General features: G+C 42.0%; 1 protein-coding gene across 1 annotated transcript; it reads left to right on the top strand.

Moving 5' to 3' along the window:
- The first annotated feature begins 8,433 nt into the window (after positions 1 to 8,433).
- NMS (neuromedin S) lies at positions 8,434 to 21,403 on the top strand. Its single transcript, XM_063616801.1, has 10 exons — positions 8,434 to 8,616; positions 10,850 to 10,905; positions 11,540 to 11,590; positions 15,256 to 15,279; positions 15,373 to 15,426; positions 17,360 to 17,434; positions 18,503 to 18,538; positions 19,130 to 19,171; positions 20,280 to 20,328; positions 21,255 to 21,403. The coding sequence occupies exons 1-9, from the start codon at positions 8,436 to 8,438 to the stop codon at positions 20,316 to 20,318; spliced, it is 558 nt and encodes a 185-aa protein (XP_063472871.1). The 5' UTR covers positions 8,434 to 8,435; the 3' UTR covers positions 20,319 to 20,328; positions 21,255 to 21,403.
- The last annotated feature ends 272 nt before the right edge of the window (positions 21,404 to 21,675 follow it).

The following is a 21,675-nucleotide window of genomic DNA, read 5'->3' as shown; positions in this document are numbered from 1 at the left end:
CTAATCCCATTCATGATGGCTCTGCCCTTTTGGGAGATAATCACCTTCCAAAGACCATGTCTCTTAATACTGTTACCTTGGGGATTAAGTTTCAGTATGAATTTTAGAGGGAACACCATTATTCAAACCATAGCACCATGGTTAAACTTCTGCTTGTTCTTCTCCTGTTAATCTCTCTTTCTTTATAGGGGTCAATCCCAATTAAGATCTCAATTAAGGGTAGAGGAAGAATTATCTTTTCCTCCCTTACAGTGCTCTCAAATATTCTCATGTCTACATCTTAATTTACGTTAGACTTTTAAAAGAGTTCGTGAAGGACATTGGGTATCACTGAGGCACCCAGAAAGTTATGCTTTGAATATAGAAACTTATAATCGATTTAGAAATTGCATTTTCTTGTATTTTACAAATTAAAATTGAGTTCCTTGAAAGACTGCTGAGTTTTATCATAGTAACCATTCACAAAGAGGAAGCTAATTTAAAGTGGAAAGGAGGAGGCATTTTTAGTGTGGTTCTCTGACATTTTAGTGTAGTTCTCTGACATTTGCTTGTTTCAAGTGGTCTGGGAACTCTGCATGGTTAGTTCATTTATTCAAAAAAGTTATAGCTTATTAAATTGGCTTGGCACTGACAAATCCACTGGTTATATAGCCTTTTAAATAATGCTAACAAATGAAACACTTTGGAAAAAATAAATGGAATAACATAAAGAAAGGAGTTGATCTTTTTTTTCCCTTCAACTTTTATTTTAAATTCTGGGGTACATATGTGGGTATTCAGGTTTGTTACATAGGTAAACATGTGCCATGGTGGTTTGCTGCACAGATCATCCTGTCACCTAGGCATTAAGCCCAGCATCCATGAACTATTCTTCCTAATGTTTTCCCTCACCCCACCCGCCCTCCAGCAGACCCCAGTGTGTGTTGTTCACTCCCATGTGTCCTTGTGTTCTCATCATTTTGCTCCCACTTATAAGTGAGAATATGTGGTGTTTGGTTTCCTGTTCCTGCGTTAGTTTCCTGAGGATAATGGCTTCTAGCTCTATCCATGTCCCTGCAAAGGATATGAAAGTAGTTGATATTTTATATATGCAAGTTTAGATCTTTGAATATTCATCCATATGCTTACGAGTGTTTCAGACTTTATTAAATTTTTTAAATTTAGTTTTACTTATACAAGTAATTCATGAATAATCAATGCAAGAATTCAAAAATATAGAATGCAAGAATTTAAAAGCTTTTTTTTTTTTTTTTTGAGACGGAGTCTGGCTCTGTCATCCAGGCTGGAGTGCAGTGGTGCAATCTCGGCTTACTGCAAGCTCTGCCTCCTGGGTTCACTCCATTATCCTACCTCAGCCTCCCGAGTAGCTGGGACTACAGGCGCCTGCCACCACGCCCAGCTAATTTTTTGTATTTTTAGTAGAGACAGGGTTTCACCGTGTTAGCCAGGATGGTCTCAATCTCCTGACCTCGTGATCCACCCACCTCTGCCTCCCAAACTGCTGGGATTACAGGCATGAGCCACCTCGCCCGGCCAAGAATTCAGAAGCTTTTAATGACTCCTCACAATCTCACTGCATGAGAATCTCTGCTATTATTTTTAGGTGTGTGTAGCATCCCATTCTTTTACTCTGCATTTACCTACATCTGTACATACATAACTACATGTTCTATTTTTTAAAACTTTTACATAACTTGGTAGATTGCAAAATTGGCCATAACACTTTGTGGCTCATCTCATCGAGAGGTGAAATTTATTTTCCCACCCCTTGAATCTGGGCTAGCTTTGTGACTGGCTTTGTCCATTATAATACAGAAGTGATGTGGTGTCTGTTGCAAACCTAGGACTCAAGAGGCCTTGTAGCTTCTCTCACTGTCTTAGAACTCTGAAATGAGCGTGAGATCAAGCCTGGGTTAACCACCCTGAGAATGAGAGATTACATGGAGAAAGGTCTCAGGCACCCTGCCTATTCACTAGGTGGTTACAAATGTGTAAGTGAGTCCACCTGAGAACAGCTGCCCTGTAGAACCCAGCCCAAATTGCTGACCTTCAGAATTTTGAGCTAAATAAATGGTTGTTTAAACAACTTAGTTTTGGAGTGATTTGTTATGAGCAGAAGCTAACTGATACTGGAGCACATGGCATGCAATTTTTTTCTTTTCAGACTCCTCATTTATGGCTGTTCTACATGTGCTAGGAGCCTCTAAGTGCTCCTAGTATTTTCTTGTACCAAGGAAAAGAAGCAATGTGTAAGAATATAACAGAGGGGACCCATATGAGTGCAGCATACACCAGGGCTTCAGGTAGCTTTTAGTCTCCTGCTGGAGAGAGGTGTGCCAATCACTCTGATCTAAAGGAGGGAGTAGTCTGGAAATAGAGACACAAGCCTTCCCTGCTCAGAGATCACAGCAAAGGTGGAAAATGAGCCAGATAGTTCCACATGGCTGGGAGGCCTCACAATCATGGCAGAAGGCGAATGAGGAGCAAAGTCATATCTTACATGGTGGCAGGCAAGAGACTATGACATGAAATTTTGTAACATTTTTTCTTTACTCATGTTATAAAGAATTTTCCCTGTGAATACATGTAGACCTATCTTATTCTTCTAAATAGTTACATAGGCCAGGCATGGTGGCTCACACCTGTAATCCCAGCACTTTGGGAGGCTGAGTTGGGCAGATCACAAGGTCAGGAGTTCAAACCAGCCTGGCCAACATGGTGAAACCCCATCTGTACTAAAAATTTAAAAATTAGCTGGGCGTGGTGGCACGTGCCTGTAATCCCAGCTACTCAGGAGGCTGAAACAGGAGAATTGCTTGAACCCAGGAGGCAGACGTTGCAGTGAGCTGAGATCACACTGCTGCACTCCAGCCTAGGCAACAGAGTGACTCCATCTCGAGAAAAAAAAAAAACACAGTTACATAAATTTCCATATTATGGATCCCTTAGTTTATTTAATATTGGATTCCATTGTATGTATATATCAGCTTTTTTTCCCATTCACCTCTTGATGGACAGTTATATTGTTTCTTCCTTCTTTCCTTTCCTTGTTCCTTTTTTGCCTTCCTTCCTTTCTTTCCCTCTCTTTTTGTATTATCAGTAAGTACCCCTATAACTTTTGGAAACACTTATCCTATGGTGTTTTGTTCTTTGCTAATATTGATTATGGCATCTTTTTACACAGAATTTTAAAAAATACTTTAAAATATGTCAATCTTTCCCTTACTGTCATCTCTGTTTTAAGTTTTGCTCTAGAGCAATTTTCCTATAAAAAATTATGGCCGGGCGCGGTGGCTCACGCTTGTAATCCCAGCACTTTGGGAGGCCGAGGCGGGCGGATCACGAGGTCAGGAGATCGAGACCACGGTGAAACCCCGTCTCTACTAAAAAAATACAAAAAATTAGCCGGGCGTGGTGGCGGGCGCCTGTAGTCCCAGCTACTCGAGAGGCTGAGGCAGGAGAATGGTGTGAACCCGGGAGGCGGAGCTTGCAGTGAGCCGAGATCACGCCACTGCACTCCAGCCTGGGTGACAGAGCGAGACTCCGTCTCAAAAAAAAAAAAAAAAAAAAAAAAAAAAAAAAATTTTGCTCAATTTTTTTCTAATACAGGATTTTACATAAGTATCTGTGTGTCTGTGTATGTGTACTTCGTTTTCTTTTATGTGATGTTCAGTCAGGTGTGACCTCAAGAGGAGACACAGGAGTGGCACAGGAAAAAACAAAGTGTACTAATTCACAGGTCCTGGAGACAGGAGGACCATGTGGGAAAGGCACCAGGGTGGTCAGGAGCTGGAAGACAGGAGCAAAGAGAAGGCCTAGTCCACCCCCTGTATGGGGTTTTATGGGGAAGGGCAAGGCAGGGCAGGGTGAACAGTTTAGGATTGGCTAATGTGAATAATTGCGGAAGGTTTGGGGCTGTGGGAGTGGTTGCTAGTTGCCTGGCAGCTGATCCTGGGATGTTTAAGGCAGAGGGATTTTGCCTCCTGGGGCTTAGGGGCCAGATAGAGGAGTTATGGCCCTGCACTGCTTAGTTTATCATCACAGGCGTGCTCCAGGCTGAGCCCTTGCTATCTTTAAGCATGGCTAGCCCTGGGAGGAACAGTCTCTCTCTAGCCACGAAGATTTTTTTTTAAGATCTCAAAACAGCATAATGTACACAGAATTTTAAAATATTTATAATACTCTGTGTGTGTGTGTGTGTGTGTGTGTGTGTGAATCAGGTTTAGTTTATTGATCTTCTGGAATTTATTTTAAGTTACAGTGGTCCCCCCCCTTTCTTTTTTCTTTGGAGACAGAGTCTCACTCTGTTGCCCAGGCTGGAGTGCAGTGGCCTGATCCCGGCTCACTTCAACCTCCGCACCTCCGCCTCCCAGGTTCAAGTGATTCTCCTGCATCAGCCTCCTGAGTAGCTGGGATTACAGGCACGTGCCACCATGCCCAGCTAATTTTGTATATTTAGTAGAGACAGGGTTTCACCATGTTAGCCAGGCTGATCTCGAACTCCCGACTTCAGGTGATCCACCCGCCTCAGTCTCCCAAAGTGCTGGGATTACAGATGTGAGCCACCGTGCCCAGCCTACAGTAGTCCCCTCTTTTCTGCATTTTCACTTTCCACAGTTTCAGTTCCCCTAATCAACTGTGGTCTGAAAATATTACATATGGAAAATTCCAGAAATAAGCAATTAATAGGTTTTTCAATTGCGTGGCCATCTGAGTAGCATGATGAAGTCTCTAGGTCCTGCCCCTCTCTCCTTGAATCCTCCCTCTGTCCAGCATCTCCACGCTGTCTACGTGCTCGTTAGTCTGTCTGCAGCAGCCTTGGTTAACAGATTGATGGTTGCAGCATCGCAGGGCTTGTATTTGAGTCACACTTATTTGACTTTATAGTGGCCCCAAAGCACAAGAGTAATGATGCTGGCCATTGAAATACCCCAAAGAGAGGCCATAAAGTGCTTCCTTTAGGTGAAAAGGTGAAAGCTATTGGCATAGTAAGGAAAGAAAAAAAATCATATGCAGAGGTGGCTAAGATCTACATTAAGAACAATTTTCTAGCTGTGAAATTGTGAAGAAGGAACGAGAAATTCATGCATACTGTCTATAGGGTTTGGTACTATCTTCCGCTTCAGGCATCCACTGGAGTTCTTGGAATATATCCCATTAGGATAAGGGGAGACTACTGTATAGCGTGGAATAGGGTATTTAATTTTCACCAAATAGATAGCCAATGATCCTGAACACTATTCAATGAGTAATTCACCACTTTTCACTGATTTGAAATGTGCCTTTATTCTATATTAATCTAATCTGCTTCAACTCTCTATATCCCATTCTGTGGATTGGTTTGCCTGTTACTAGATCAGTAACAAAATGTCAGCCACAATACTACAATTGCTACCATTTTATGGTACATTTTGGTATTGGTAAAGTGTCAAGTTTTTTCCCAAAAATTTGTCAAATGTTCTTGAATATTTTCTCTCCCAAACTAATTTCAGAATAAGTCTTAAAATTTCATGAAAGGTCATTTTGAATTTAATTAGGATTACACTGATTTTATACATGAATTTTGTCAATTGAATGTTTAACAACATTGAATCTTGCTGGTGAGGATAATGATATGGCTTTTCGTTTATTCACACATTCTTTAATGTCCTTCAGTACAGTTTTGTGGTTTTCTTTTAAAATGTGTTGCACATTTATTCTCCAGTTTTGCCCTAGTATTTCATAGGTTTTTAAGCTATTTACATTTTGACACATTTTAAAATTTGTTTTTGCTCTTGTCCTAAGAAAATTAGTACTGAAAATAATTTCCCCTAAATGTGGTCAATTTGGTAAACTTTTATTAATTCTAATCATCCACCAGTTTTTCATTGAATTTTTAGTAGATAATCTGGGTAGATAATCATATAATTTGAAATCAAGGAGTTTCCAATTTTTAATTTTCATTATTTTATTTTATTTTTGTATTGAATTGGCTAAAAATGCTTACATGTTTGTATTGGTCTGCTTGGACTGCCATAGCAAAACCCACAGACGGGGTAGTTTAAACAACAGAGATGTATTTTCTCACAGCTCTGGAGGATGCAAGTCCAAAATCGAGGTGCCAGCAAGGTGGTTCCTGGTGAGGCTCTCTACTTCGCTTGCAGACAATCTCACACAACCTTTTTTCTGTGCATGCATGCAGAGAGAAAAATATTTCTGGCATCCCTTCCTTTTCTTATAATGACACCAGCACTGTTGGATTAGGGGCCCATCGTAATGTCCTCACTTAGCCTTAATTACCTCCTTAAAAGCCCTGTTTCCAAATACAGTCACATTGGGGTCTAGGGCTTCAACATATGAATTGTGAGGAAAACACAAATTAGTTCATAACCATGTTGTTGAATAGTAACAGCATGGACTTCTAAAATCTTTTTCCATACCTAAGTTATTTAAAATAATATTTTTATGTTTTTCTCCTGAATATCTGAAAAATAGTGTAGGCAAAATATGCAGAAGAAACATAGAGTTGATATAAATCAGAGCTATCACAGAGGTTTACTTGATGCTTATGCATAAACATCAGTTCACTGGTAGACAGAGTGGATGTTGAAAAAGTACTTGCTGATTGACACTTATTAAAAATACCACAGCCATTTGCTATTATATGTGTGTTGTGTATCTAAAATGAGCATAAGTAACTGTGTTTAATACCATGTAGATAAGTGGTTTAAGTTGAAAAAGCATTTATTCATGTTTTTTCCTTTCATTCTGTAAAGACTTGCTGTTAGGCAGTGGGTGGATGTTAACGTAAATGGCATAATCTCTGCCTGGTATTTAAAGACCTTGGGTTAGTCTCCTAGAACCAAAGTGGTAAATACTGTAATAAATAGAAATCTCTATTTCTTACCGGCTCAAAGAAGTAGGCAAAATACTATGGCTATAAAGTAGTTTATAATTATCGCTCTGTTATGAATTGAAAATTTTTTGGCAAAATGCTACATTTTAAGTCAAAAATAAACAGCTCCTTCTGAGCAACTCCCACTCAAAATTATTCTTTAAAAGCTCATTCATTAAAACAATTATATATTATGACTTAGGTAAAGTATTAACATGTTTGATCCATGTGTAAACATCCAGCAGTTATTAGTAACCACCTAATCACTAAAAGAGCAAAAATTAAAGATAGGCGGCTGGGCGGGTGGCTCACGCCTGTAATCCCAGCACTTTGGAAGGCTGAGGTGGGCAGATCACAAGGTCAGGAGTTTGAGACCAGCCTGACCAGCATGGTGAAACCGAGTCTCTACTAAAAATACAAAAATTAGCTGGGCGTGGTGGTGGGCGCCTGTAATCCCCGCTACTCAGGAGGCTGAGGCAGGAGAATCGCTTAAACTTGGGAGGCAGAGGTTGCAGTGAGCCAAGATCGCACCACTGCACTCTAGTCTGAGTGACAGAGTGAGACTCCGTCTCAAAAAAAAAAAAATTAAAGATATGCATAATAAAAAACAAAAGATATTTGTTTCATGTATGCTATGTATGTTGCCCTTTTTGCAAGAAACAGAAGACTTCAGTCTTTCTCCTTCTTCTTTCTATCTGATATCTAATCCAAGGAAGCATGTTTAAAAAATTACTTATCAATTAAAATTCCATATTCTTACAGAAATGACTGGGCTCAGGTAGCTTTGAGTCCAAATTTCTTCTCTGATCCTTGATAGCTGGACGATCTTGGACAAGTTTCTTCATCTTTCCTAGCCTCCGTTTCCTCATTCATAAAATTAGGGTAATAACACATTCCTAATAGATTTTCTGTGAGAATTACATGAAATAACCTATGTGAAATGCCTAAAACAGATCCCAACATGTAGAAGCTCAGTAGATGAAGTTATTTATTATTATTAAACATTGTCATGTTTTCCTGAATACTGACAATTTGAAATATTTAACTTGTTCCTTAAAATGAATCTGGAAAGACCTTAAAGAGGCTAATTTCCAGCCATGATCTAAAAAACAAACAGAGCCCCAATTGAACTTTAGATTTTTAAAAATATCATACCCAAGACTCCAAATTTTGTGCTTCTTAAATGCACCAAGATGACACAACATCCTTTGTTAGAGGTGGAAAATAAACAGCTTCATAGGAAACAAGACTTTATCACGCAATAATTTATAGATTTGTGTCCTTTTTTTATTAAAAAGAGAAAAAGCCATTCTTGATTCAGAAATATTTCTCAGATCATTATAGAATAACAATCAGGACTCTCCACCTTTTATTTTCATTGCTGGGTTCTAAAAGATGGCTCTCTACAATGCCTACTCCAGAAAGATATTATTCTACAAATAAGGGCTCAGCATGGCATTTATGAGAAAGCCAGAGTCCTCCTGTGCAAAGCTGATTGGTGATCAGCCAGTGGGCTCTGGGGCGCTGCAAATAAAGGAACTTTCTTCGCTGGGCTGATCAGATGCAGGACAGAGGGTTGCCTCTGCCTGTGGACCTTGGGGAAATGCGCAGCTCCTGTCCTAGCAGCACCTGTCTGTGGCCAGCAAGGAAAAACCAGACTCTCACAATGAAACATCTTCGTCCCCAGTTCCCTCTCATCTTGGCCATCTACTGCTTCTGCATGCTACAGATTCCCTCCACAGGTAAGGGGAGCTTCATCAGACTCCATCTGGTCTGAACTCTGAGGATATCTGAGACAGACTTTGTTCCCCCAGGGCAATTCTGGAGGGAGTCAAGCTTTATTCTCCCCCGCCAGCCCTCATTGCTACCTTCTTGATTTCTGGCTGCAATTTGTTTTGAACCTTTAGGAGAGGATCGACAGAGCAAGATGCTGCAGCCTTTTACCAAAGGAGACTTTTCCCTGTGGGACTGTCTTTAAGCTGCTCGTGCCCTAGGGATGTCCTGAACATGTGTTGCTAAAACTGAAGGAAGAGGCACTTCCTGGTGTGAGTTAGGGGAAGATCCCACTTGTAGCCATTTCTGCTCCCCGGATTCTGAAGAGACAAGGACAGAGTTGGTAAAACTGAGCTTACAGCCCCAAAGAGTGGGAATTGATGGGCAGTTCCAGACGGGCGCGGGAGGAGCGCACACTGGAAAAAGGCATCTTTTCCAAGCCTTTCCGTTGGGTTTTAGAGAGGCAGGGTTCCAGAGTGTACTGGAAGCCGCTAGAGCTGTCCGAGGGGCTGACCGGGCGCGGGCATCGCCTCACCAACTCTGCGAACTAGCTTCTAGGGAACAGGGGTGGAGTGAGGGTCTGTGGTTGGAATCTGTTACCACCATCTTCATAGGATGCAGGGAAGTAGGCGGTGGCAGAACAAACTACGGTTGGAAACACATACCATTTTAGATTTTTCCACTAGAATTTTGACTTAGGGGAGTAGAAAATCTTTGGAAATATATTGACAGAGAAAACATATTTCAAACAGTATGTTTGTTTGTCATGTCCTACAATGTAATCACAAAACTGGGCCTTGCAAAGGACTGTGAAGGTCATCTGGTTTAACCTCTCACAGGGTGCAGGGATCCCTTCTGTAGCTTCCCGATTCTATTTAACTACTTCAGTGACCCCAACTCACTGCCAGCTATGACAGCCAGGTTCTGCCTCTTTGCTCCAGTAGAGTCCTGTTTATATTACACTTTTGTAAATCTGTTATTACCTTTTATTTATCTTTCTATATGTTTATACTCACCTCCCTATTTTTTCCTATTTAACTTTATGTTTCCTGAGGGTAGGTCTTTACGTTTTATTAGCAAAGAACCTTTCCATAAATCCTTATAGGATTGGTTTGCATTACTTTGCATTATTGAATGATTCCAATAATCAAAAACTTCTTTACTCTAAGCTTAAGTGTGATCGCATGAAACTTTCTAACCATCAGCCTTTATTCTGTTATTTGGGGGAAACACAGGATAAGACTAATATCTCTTACTTATTGCAGTTCTCAAAATAGTTGAAAGCAGTTAACATATACTTCCTAATTTTCCTGTTTCCAGAGAAAACTATGCTCAATGCCTTTACCTTGTATCTTATCATTTCAAGTCAGACTATTTCCTTTTAAGGTTTAGGCACTGTTATTTGAATATAACATAACATTACCTTCACTTTATCTTGGCTCAGAGAGAACGCAGGGAACAAAATACCACACAATTTTCTTTTGTCTTGTTTTTAAACATAAACTGCTCTTGAGCCATACATTCCCTGTTCCACAAGTTAAAAATCTAAGTGCCAGGTTTTATATTTATCCATCTAATTTCATCTTGTTAGTTTTGACCTATCCAATTGATTCTTTCAACTGCACTATAGCTATCCCATCAAGTGTTCTATCACAAGCAAATGAGAAGAGGAGTTCATTGAAGTTAGACAAAAGGTTGATATGGTCCAGCTGCATGCCAGCAGCCTTCCCCAGAGCCCATCCCTAGAGAGTGTGTAGCAGCAGAGAGATGGGTATCCATGTGTCTTCAAAATTCAAAGGTGATTCTGATGTCCATCCTTTGTTGACACAATTTTCTGATATGCCATCCTCATGAATTCTATCAAAATAAAAACTAAGTTGTTACATTGGAATTTTTTTCCTCCTCTTTGCCGACTTGCTAACAGTTGTACTGAACACTCATGGTAAATTAACAACCATGCTATTTTAAATTAATCTTTGTATAAATCTCAGATTTGCTAGTGGCAAGTAGAAGTGTATTTTCTTTGTAAATCCTTTTAACAACATCAGATCAAATCTTACTTTCCCACTGACCTCTTTTGTATGGTTCTTTGGTGGTTTATTATTCTAATAGAATCTCTGTCTGTTTTTCATGGTAAAGACTTTGAAGTAAATGCTATGACCTCTTTTCTCTAATTAATAATTTTATGATTTCTCACAATAGGATTTCCTCAGTCTTTAGCTGATCCTCCAGATGGCTTGGATATTGTGCAGCTTGAGGTACCCAATTATTCAGTAATGTGAGATTTTTATTTAGTCTGGACCTTGAATACATCATGTGTATAATGTTCACTTAAAACTATTTTGAGATTAGATTTTTGGCTGCAGCAGAAAGTCACTGTTGCCATTTTTCATGGCCTCATTTAAGGCATCCTGAGGGTTGTATTGAAATTCACTGCCACTGTGTGAGAAGATAATGTGAGGTTCAGAAATAGGACAATTTTAGAATTTTAAATCTGTTGTAATAAAATTCTGCTGACTGAAGAATTTAAGCTTATCTTTGATTCATTGTTTAAATTTTAAATGCATAATAGATGTACATACTTTCAGGGTACATGTGATATTCTGATACTTTCATATAGTGTGTTACAACCAAGTTGGGGGAAATGGAATATTGATGGATATTAAACATTTACCTTAAATATTTACATTTTCTTTATGCTGGGAGCATTTGAATTATTCTCTATTAGCTTTTTTGAGATATCCAATAGATTATGGTTTACTATAGTCACTCTACTGAATTATCAAACACCAGGCCTTGTTTCTTCTATCTAATTGTATTTGATTACCCATTAATCAATCTCTCTTCATTCCCCTCATCCTTTTGATTTATTTTCTTCATTTTATTTTTTAGCAACTGGCATATTGTCTGAGTCAGTGGGCACCTCTTTCTCACCAATCTAAGGTAAAAAAATGTGTATATATATATATGCAACAAACACACTCTTGCTACCTACAGGAGAATGCTGTATGTATGTGTAACTGTGCATGCATATGTATGTTTGAGAATATAATTTTAGAAAAAATCAAGCAAATATCTTAAATATAAATTACTATAAAATATGGTGAGTTCATGTATATTCTTACAATTATTATAATTATGTATAGTTAAGCTAATTATATGTTATGTTATATTGCATATATTATAAATTGATATACCATGATATAGCAGTTCTCCAAAACAATAGTTATCATTTAAAAGACTTTACAGTAACTAGTTGGACGTGGTGGCTCATACCTGTAATCCCAGCACTTTGGGAGGCCAAGGTGGGCAGATCACTTGAGGCCAGGAGTTTGAGTCCAGCCTGGCCAACAAGGTGAAACCCTGTCTCTACTAAAAATACAAAAATTAGCTGGGCGAGGTGGCACATGCCTGTAATCCCAGCTACTCAGGAGAATTGCTTGAACCGGGGAGGCAGAGGTTGCAGTGAGCCGAGATCATGCCACCACACTCCCACCTGTGTGACAGAGCAAGACTCCGTCTCACCAAAACGAAAACAAAAAACTTTACAGTAACTGTAGTAACCACACAAATATTTCAATGAATATAAAGTAAGTTGATTTACTTGAAAGTACAAAAGGGTGGTAGGATAGCCCATGATGCCTAGGATAGCCTCTACATTTTCACCTTGAGCCACATCTCTTTATCCCTCACCTCCCCCAACCCACAGCACACTATGCTCCAGCCACAGTGAATCTACCAATGAATCTATCAGTATTCCCCAAATACACCAGGCCCTTGATGTCCTTGCACAGTCTTTTCCTTAGTTAGAAATGACTTTGCCTCCTTCACTGGCTGCAGTTAACAGTCCAGACTCTAAAACAAAAATACCTGGTTTCGAAGTCCAGCTCTGTTTAAACTTGGTAGTTTCTTAGTTGCTCTGTGCCTCAGTTTTGTCATCTGTAGTATAGGGGTAATTTTCATAGTACCCCAGAATGCTGTTGTAGGATTAAATGCTTCACATTTGTGAAGTGCTTTCAACAGCATCCAGAACGTGGCAAACGACAGCACTTAAGTGCTAGTTGTTGCCATTGCCTCTTGATGCAACTAATTCTCATTCTTCGAGACTCAAACATCAGTTTCTCAAATTTCATGAATATATCTCGCCCATTTCTTCTTATTTTCAGTTTACTATGCATATATTTGAAGGCAATGGTTAGCTCTCATTTTCAGGAATAATCTTTACAGCCTTGGTCCTGGAGCAAAAATTCAGGCTGAAAACTCAGAGTTCTTCATCCCTTTGTTACTTCCTCCACATGTTGCACAAAAGGGCTTTCCCTATCCCTCAGGTGAAGACTGTGGGGCTGTCCTCTGCACCAGCAGAGGCAGTGGAAATGTGGCTGTCCCATGCACAACCTGCAGTATTAAATTGAGTTATGAGGATCCCCAAGAGCAAGGGCCCACTAGGAACGAATTTCCTTCTGCCTTCTCCATTTTTCCAAGCCTATCCCACTCATTGTTTCCAACTGCAGAAGAGCAAGGGGTCACTCAGTGAATAAAACTGCCAATATTTAAAGGTATTAATAGAAAAACTGGCTCTTCCTGGCTTGTTGCTTCCCTGAAATGTGATTTTTGGCATGACACTTCGTCTCGTGGGGCTTTGGTTTCCTCAACTGCCCAAAGTCTGGATGTGTTGCTGGAGCTCTAAGTTCACTCCTGTTCTAGTTTCCAGAATAGGCCAAGTCTGTGACTCTAGGGGACCTTTAACTCAAGGCAATTCAGAAAGCAGTCACATTCTGCAAATGATGACATCCACAAAACTCTTCATGTTTCATGTTTCTGGTCACCACATGGGATTAGAAGATGTTTCAATTCAGAAAACTGCAATAAGTTCTTGTGAACAGAGCTCTACCATTCACTCATTCAAAAGATATATTTATTGAGAGCATGCCACAGGCCGGGTGCTAGGGATGCGGTAGTAAAACAAACTGAGCACCTGCTCTCATGGCATTTGTATTCTAGTTGGGAAAATGAATAATAAACAACATAGATCAGTAAACTTTGAAATAATTTTTTCTCTAAAAAGAAACAAGTAGGCTGGGCGTGGTGGCTCACGCCTGTAATCCCAGAACTTTGGGAGGCTGAGGCGGGCAGATCACTTGAGGTCAGGAGTTCGAGACCAGCCTGGGCAACATGGTAAAAGCCCGTCTCTACTAAAAATACAAAAGTTAGCCAAGTGTGGTGGCATGTGCCTGTAATCCCAGCTACTCAGGAGGCTGAGGCAGGAGAATTGCTTGAACCTGTGAGGTGGAGGCTGCAGTGAGCCAATATTATACCACTGCACTCCAGCCTGGGTGACAGAGCGAGACCCTGTCTCCAAAAAAAGAAAAGAAAAGAAAAGAAAAAAAAGTAAAGTAAGGGGCATATGAAACGTTGAGCAGGGTAATTAGCACCAGGAAAAGCATCTTCACATTCCTCATCAATTTTTGACCTGAAAAGTAAACATAACAGTATACAGCCAATGAATGTGGTACAAAAAACAATTGTTTGCCCAATAAGCATCCATAAACACACACATACACACACACACTGTTGTGAACAGATGCTGACAAGAAGACCAGGAGCTGTAAAAATAGCAAGTACTTTCTGCTGGTTAAAAATGGTGATTATAAGGAAATAAAATAGAGTTAATTTCCACAGAGCCTCCACTACTGGTAATGTTGGTGGATTATAGTGTGTGTCTGTGTGTGTGTGCCCATGTTTGTGCATCCACACATGTACATGGTAGAGAGAGAGAGAGAGAGGATGCATAGGTATTGCTCTCTTCCACTGAAGAAATTCTCCACAAAGTTTGCAGAAAGATGTAATTGTATTCACAGCAACACAATTAGAAGTATTATTAACAACTTTAATTTTTGTCTTGATTGAGGTTTCAGCTGATTCAAAAATCTTTAAGCATGAGTGAGATGTGAATGATCAGTACTAGCCAGAACAGAAGATTTAAATGATTATTCACAGTAATCATCTCTAGTGACTTTCTAAAACACGGACACGAACACTTACGCTATGGTTTTGTAAGAAGCCTTCTTCTCAGCATCTCCTTGAGTCAGATAAGTGCACATGCAGCCATCATCTACACAAGTGAGCGCTGAGATGTGTTCACTGGCAAGGATTTAGAAATGGAAAACTGGACTTTCTGCAAGGAGAGCAAAAATTCATGTAGAAAGCTTTTGGAGAAAAAGAAGCTTGGTCAATATAAACTATAAAAACTGAATACTAGGATACACTCTGCAGCAAATTAAAAACTGTAATAGTTTATTCCACCTGTAGTCAGATGGTTATTTGCATCAGAGAGTAGGTCTCTCCTCCCCAACCCCTGCAAACTGAAAAGTTGAAATGAGATTATATTTTCACATGATGATGTATCGCTGGCAATTTTCTTTATTATAAGATCCTGCATCAACTATAGTCTCATTAAATTTGTGTAATAATTTCTTTTTAGATTGCCAATTTATCATAATATTCAGGTAAATCCAGTAAGGTCCATGGTGTACCTTATACAGAAAACGTTATCCGTTACCTGCCCCTGTAAAATTTCACCCAACTTACCCTCACAATTCTCTTTCCAGGATAATCAAGACATATACAAAAGGGTGAGTACCGCCCAGCCCAGTACAAGTGCATGCAGCTTCCATGTTTAGAGCAAGTGACACTCGATACTAATATCACTTTCTTTTCTTACTTAGTTTTTGTTTCACTACTCCAGAACTCAGGAGGCAACACATCCAGTTAAAACTGGGGTCAGTATTTTATCATAATCATCTGTCTGTAAAAGTGGCTCTCCTCTGCCTGTCATCCATCCCTTCTTAATATGTGCAAACAAGTAGAAAAGCTGGGGCTTCCGGACATCCTCTGGGTAGTAGCTTCCCAGGGGCTTTTCCTTGGGGCTACAGGGATTCTCTTTGTCCCTCTGGGGTGGGGGTGGTTGGTGGCCAACTGATCTGAGAAGTTAAAGAATAAATTATAGAAAAGGAAAAATAAGTAGGAAATAACTTTATTATGCACTTAAACAGAGGTGCAGGAAGAGCCTGGTAAACACTGTGTTCTCTTTATATTGTTTTTTATTACCATCTGTTTTTAAATTTGTGCTTTGTGATGTGTATGGTACCATCCCCCAGTGGTGATCCATAGATGAACATCTTCCATGGCTGTCGCCATGTGTATGTGCAATGCGAATAGTAACCATCACCTCTAACTTTCTTCCTACAGACTTGAGTTACCCTTGAGAGCAGCTTGTGTAGGTGAATTTCTATGGGGTATGATTTGAGGAATATTGGAGAGGCCATAGAATATATATATATATATTTGAGACAGAGTCTTGCTCTGTCGCCCAGGCTGGAGTGCAGTGGTGCAATCTCAGCTTACTGCAACCTCCGCCTCTGGGGTTCGAGCAATTCTCCTGTCTCAGCCTCCCAAGTAGCTGGGATTGCAGGCATGCGCCACCATGCCTGGATAATGTTTGTATTTTTAGTAGACATGGGGTTTCACCATGTTGGCCAGGCTGGTCTCAAACTCCTGACCTCAGGCGATCCGCCTGCCTTGGCCTCCCAAAGTGCTGGGATTACAGGCATGAGCCACCATGCCCAGCCAGAATATAACTTTTAATTCAGGTACCCAGTCATAGCAAGTAAAACTCTACCACTAGAAAGTCTCTTATTTATATATTCAAGGCTCTCTGAGTCTTAAGAGGATCCTTAAAAAAGCAAATAACCAGGAAAAAAATGTTTCCCCTAAGAATCAATCAGTATTATAGATGTAGGAATGGGGCTCAGGTAAGGAGGGAGATTTTTTTTTTTTTTTTGAGACAGAGTTTCACTCTTGTTGCCCAGGCTGGAGTGCAATGGTGTGATCTTGGCTCACTGCAACCTCCACCTCCTGGCTTCAAGCCATGATCTCTTGCCTTAGCCTCCCAAGTAGCTGGGACTACAAGCACACGCCACCACGCCTGGCAAATTTTGTATTTTTAGTAAAGACAGGGTTTCACCATGTTGGCCAGGCTGGTCTCAAACTCCTCACCTCAGGTGATCCACCCACCTTGGCCTCTCAAAGTGCTTGGCCTCGCACTGCACCCGGCCAAGGAGGCGAACATTATCAAGACCAACAAGGGCACCAGGAAAGGAAAAAGAACAATGGAAAGCAAAAAAACTCTCTGTAACACGAATCAAGTTTTACTCTAAAGCAAAGCACACAGGGAGGATTCATGAGGACTAGATGAGGACAGGTGTGTACACCTGGGTATGCACGGCAGTCGCAGACAAGATTAGTAAACCAGAAGTGCCTGGGGAGGGTTAAGGGGGCTGCCCTCCACCTTTTCCCTTGGATGAGGAGCTCACCCCTGGGGAGGGAGAAAGAATGCATGTGGAGCTGCTTCTAGGAGAAGGTGCTCCGCTCCAGGAGCACACAGTGCTGAGGGTTAATGCAGAGAAAAGTCCGATTTATCCTAAGGGAATATTTTTAAGGGCTGTGTTAGAATTGAAACCTGTTCTCAAGGCAAGCGGCTCTTTATTGAAAACATAAAATTTCAGGCTTCAACTCGAAAATGGATTTTACTCTGAAAATTAAACCCATTTGTAAGGGAAGTGAGTAGAAAGGAATGCGCATAGTCCTGGGCTCTCAAAATACCCCTCTGTGGATGTCCCCCTGTCTGACCCTCTCTGCGCTTCTCTGTTGCAGTTTCCTCCAGTGCATCCTCTAATGCACCTGGCTGCCAAGCTTGCCAACAGACGGATGAAGAGAATTCTGCAGCGAGTACGTGCTTTTATTCTTCCACCATAGTTAATGCCCCTCACAGTTCATTGAATCATGGTAAAAGCATGCTGTCACCTTGGGGCTTGCTGTCATTCTCTCCTCAAATCTCAGTCTCCACCTTGGCAGGTAGTGTTGAGCAGAACTGCTGGTCCTTTGACCTCACTGGGCCTCAGTTTCCTCCACTGAAACCCCATGAGGTGGTTTGAAGGGCCCGGAGAGAGACCCCATGACCCAGCCTGCTTCCATCCCTCTCCTCTTCTGCTCCTTTCATCCCTAAGTTGAGCCTTGGTTTTGTACTTTTTTTTCACTTCGCCTGTCTCTTTCTCCTGACACGAAACTTGCCCTGGCGGTATCTTCTGCTTCCCATTACCCTACCTGCCCATTGTCCATTTCTCAGGGGTTTCTTCTTTTGTTTTTATTTTTTAATTTAGAAATTACCAGCTGAACCTTTTTAATGGTAATCAAAGTTTTGTTTCATGGTAGCAAAAATAAATAAACAAATAGCAGAGAGAAAATTTATTTTGAACACCCTACCCAGGTAGCGTGACCAGCTATCCCAGTTTGTCCAGGACTTTCCTAGTTTTAGCTCTGAAAATCCCAGGGCCCCAAGTGCCTGAAAAACTGGTTGGCCGTCCTGGGCACCAGCAGCAGTTTGTCCGACCCCCTGCTAACCGCAAGCCTCCAAGTCCAGTCTGATTCCATTCTTACACCAGATTCACAGGCAATGAACAAGCTGAAGAAGCCAAAATAGCTAATCCTTTAAAAGTTTCCTAAGCTTTGCAATGTGCCCATTTCAAAGCTGGCACTGTTGGGAGGAGCAAGCAAACTTAACGTACTTGGACACAGATGGTAACTCAGCCAAGACAACAAGCTTGCCTTCTTGAGCAGGAGCTTGCTAGAGAAGATCACGGCGGTGATCCCACCATTTGCCGTGCTCTCCACCTCCTCTTTTGCACCAGACTTCTGACTACCTTAGAAGGAATCCAGGGAGGGCAGGATCACCGCAAGACAACTGCAAGGTCATGATGTGGTTCCTGTTGAATTAACCTGTGCCTCATATCCTTGCAGGGTTCAGGGACTGCTGCAGTGGACTTCACCAAGAAGGTACACAAGAGCCTTGGAGACTGCAACCCCCAAAGAAAGCCCTACCCGAGAAGGATGGGGAAGTCCTTGGAGCCAGCCACCTGCAGCCCCTCCAGACCACTTCTGGGCAGAGCTGGTCTCCAAAGGACCCTAAGAATCCTTTGTGGCTGAGCAATTAAGTTCAGGTTTCCCTGGGGCAGAGAGGAACCATAGGGCGATGCCTCTGGCTGTTCAGATTTCACCTCCAGCCCCAGAGATGAGTCACCTGGAGCCAGCTGCTCCTGAGGCCTTGCTTTCTCTCGCTCAGGGGCCCGCATGCCATTGTACAGACGCCAGCAGAGGTACTGCCAGAGCACAAACCCCAAACACCGGTGGTTCTCAAATGTGGCCATGCATCAGAGTCACCTGGCTAAAATTCAGATTGCTTGGCCCCACCCCCAAAGATCTGGTGGGTCTAGATTGGGGCAAAGAGTTTGTATTTCTTACAAGTTCCCAGAAGCTGTTGGTGCCACTGGTCTGGGACCACCCATTTTGAAAACTGTTTCTATAGACATTTTTGAAGAACTTGAAATGCAACATGGTTGCATAATGGCTTATGTTTTTATGTTGCAGGATCACACTGCGACCTGGGGACGACCCTTTTTCCTTTTCAGGGTATAGCATGTTTTCTCACCTTTGCTTTCTAACCTCGATTCACTGTAGCCATCCCAATCATGGAGTGACTGCAAACAGCAGAGCCAGGACCCCTTGGTAAACTGGTGGATAATTGTGGGGACTCTCTCATCCTTCACTGGGAATCACTCCAAGTCAAAATCTCCTCCTACAAGCTTGCAAAGGCAAGGGTCCAACAGGAGAGAGGCTGAGAGCACCAGAGTAGGCATAAGGGAGTTCTGCTGACAGACAGACACAAGGTAGACCAGAATCTGAGCCCATGTTTTATAGCATTAGGGACTAGGATTCGTGGCCTCAAAAACACATGGCAGGAGGAGCTTAGGCACCATCCTCTACTCCTTCCTGGGTGACAGAGATTCTTGCAAAGGTCACAGAGTCAGAAGAGTTATCTTTTAGATTTTGATCAGCCATTCACTAGCTGTGCTCCACCCTTGAGATTCTCAGTATTTGCATAGAAAAATGAGCAAATCAGACTAGATCCATGCCCCCAGAAACTGCATTCTGTGAATCACTGGCACTAAAAGGTATTCTGCAAAAGTCAGCTAAGATTGGCAAACACTGCACCCGACATTCGCGAAGACTCACAATACACACTGGCCCATCACAGGCTGTAAGAAGTCCTGCAGAACACAACCTGTGTCTCTTGGCTTAATCATTTGTTTCCCAAACATATGGACCATGGAGCTGCTTCCCACCACTCTCTCACTCCCATGGGTCTGCATGACCTACTCTTTTCCTGGAAAGTGCTTTGAGAAACAGTCCATCTCCTTGACGTCTCCAGACTGGGCAGTCCTGTGCTGGATGGTTTGTGGAACCTCCCACCACATAAGCAAAGGCTAAAGGGTGGGAATGATGGGTGACAGTGTTGGGGTCCTAGGAGCAGCAAGGTTCCTGGAGCACTGTCCCAGAGGACCTACAGACTAGCACTAGCACAGGGCGAGGGCTTCCCAGGTGAGTCCCCATGGAGAGGAGTGAAGTCCCAGTTAGAAGAATGAGGCCTTAGGGTTCAACAGAGAGAAGAGCTGAATCAAGATACAGGCTGCAGAAAGTTGTGTCTCAGTATCCGTAAGTTGCTCCTTTTTTTTTTCAGCCCAGGAATGGAAGAAACATTGAAGATGAGGCCCAGTAGGTAGTCCAAGGTCAGCTTCATCACCGTTTTTCTCTTTCAAGCAAATTTTATGTGTCTGACTGGAGAGAGTAAGAGGCAGCCACGGGGAGGACCATTGTTCAAGAAATGAGGACCCTGCATAACCCCCAAGAACTCTGCCCCTTCCCTTTTCCTGCACACAGGACCACAGAGACCCCTACCCCAGCCTAGCAGATGTAGGCTGTCTGGGCAATATTGCAGCCTTCACTTCCATGCGCAGCTCTTCGGAGGCATGTGGTCTCCAGCTGTCACTGTGATGGGGATGCAGGCTCATTGCAGCCCAGCTGGGCCCTCCGTGACTTCTCAACTGGCCCCGTTGATAAGGAAACATCACCCTGTCATGCTTGGGCGGTGCACCAAGGAGTTCTGGAAGCTACCAGGCTCCTTACAGTGAGAGCATTTCTAAGTACAGCCAGGCAAGTCTGTTTCCCCCTTCCAGTGGTGCTCTGAGACCCAGAGTTTTAATTTGGAGCGATTCCTTGGCCTTCAGGCTGTGGAAGAGGCAGTGAATGCTCAAGGGCAGCTCCAGGCCTCCTCTGTTTCTCATGAGGATGTGGTCCCAAGGACATGAGGCCGCTGTCCTATGGATGCTGCCAGCAGGGGTCAGCGGTCAGGGTCCCAGCAGTCCAAGGTGTCTTGAGAAAGCTGTCCCACTGCTGGGAAATGGCACTACCCAGCAAACACAAGGCAAAGATGTTCCCTGAGGCCATAGTGCTTACACCAACCTAATGGCCTAATTAGATAGAGCAAAAACAAATCTTGTAAGTACTGATTGTGGGGAAAGCAACCTGGGCACTTATGACATATCAAACTGAGGTCTAATTGTAAAATATGTTACATAATAACCTGCCCATGGGCTTTGTCTTGATTCTGAGAGTGATTTGACCTGAGCGGTGCATTTTTCTTTTCTTTTTTTAGGATTCAATGGTGAAAGAAAGCTGGATCTGATTAGGCCATCCAGGGATTATGTTGAACAAATATCAAATTTCTTTCCATGAACAATATTTAAAGATATTTCTCTTGCTCTATATTCACTAGATATTTAGCTTTATAAAAATAAAGTAGCATTGTGTGATACTGTGAAATATATATTTGGTCTTTGTCCATATTTCTTGACATACAAGTTCTGAAATTCTTGAAAATTTCAAAATGTTCAGTGTTTCTTTGTATGCTGATGATTGGCAGAGGCTGGCAGCCCCTAGGTGGCTTTGGGATGGGGCTGGTCACCAGGAAGACCAAGGCAGGACTAGAGGATTTGGACTTTCAGCCCAACCCCAATCTCCAGGGAGAAGAGGCACTGAAAGTTGAGTTGGTCAACAATGGCCAATGTTTTAATCAG

This window comes from Symphalangus syndactylus, chromosome 14 (genome assembly GCF_028878055.3).
Source record: "Symphalangus syndactylus isolate Jambi chromosome 14, NHGRI_mSymSyn1-v2.1_pri, whole genome shotgun sequence".
NCBI lineage: Eukaryota > Metazoa > Chordata > Mammalia > Primates > Hylobatidae > Symphalangus > Symphalangus syndactylus.
The sequence above is the reverse complement of the archived record's forward strand: the minus strand, read 5'-3'. Positions and strand labels throughout refer to the sequence as shown.

Bases quoted from the DNA above. Each gene is read 5' to 3' on its own strand.
- NMS (XM_063616801.1), top strand. From the start codon at position 8,436: ATGCAGGACAGAGGGTTGCCTCTGCCTGTGGACCTTGGGGAAATGCGC. The intron at 11,591-15,255 runs GTAAAAAAATGT...TTCTCTTTCCAG, and splicing joins CTCTTTCTCACCAATCTAAG to GATAATCAAGACATATACAA. The intron at 17,435-18,502 runs GTACGTGCTTTT...ATATCCTTGCAG, and splicing joins TGAAGAGAATTCTGCAGCGA to GGTTCAGGGACTGCTGCAGT.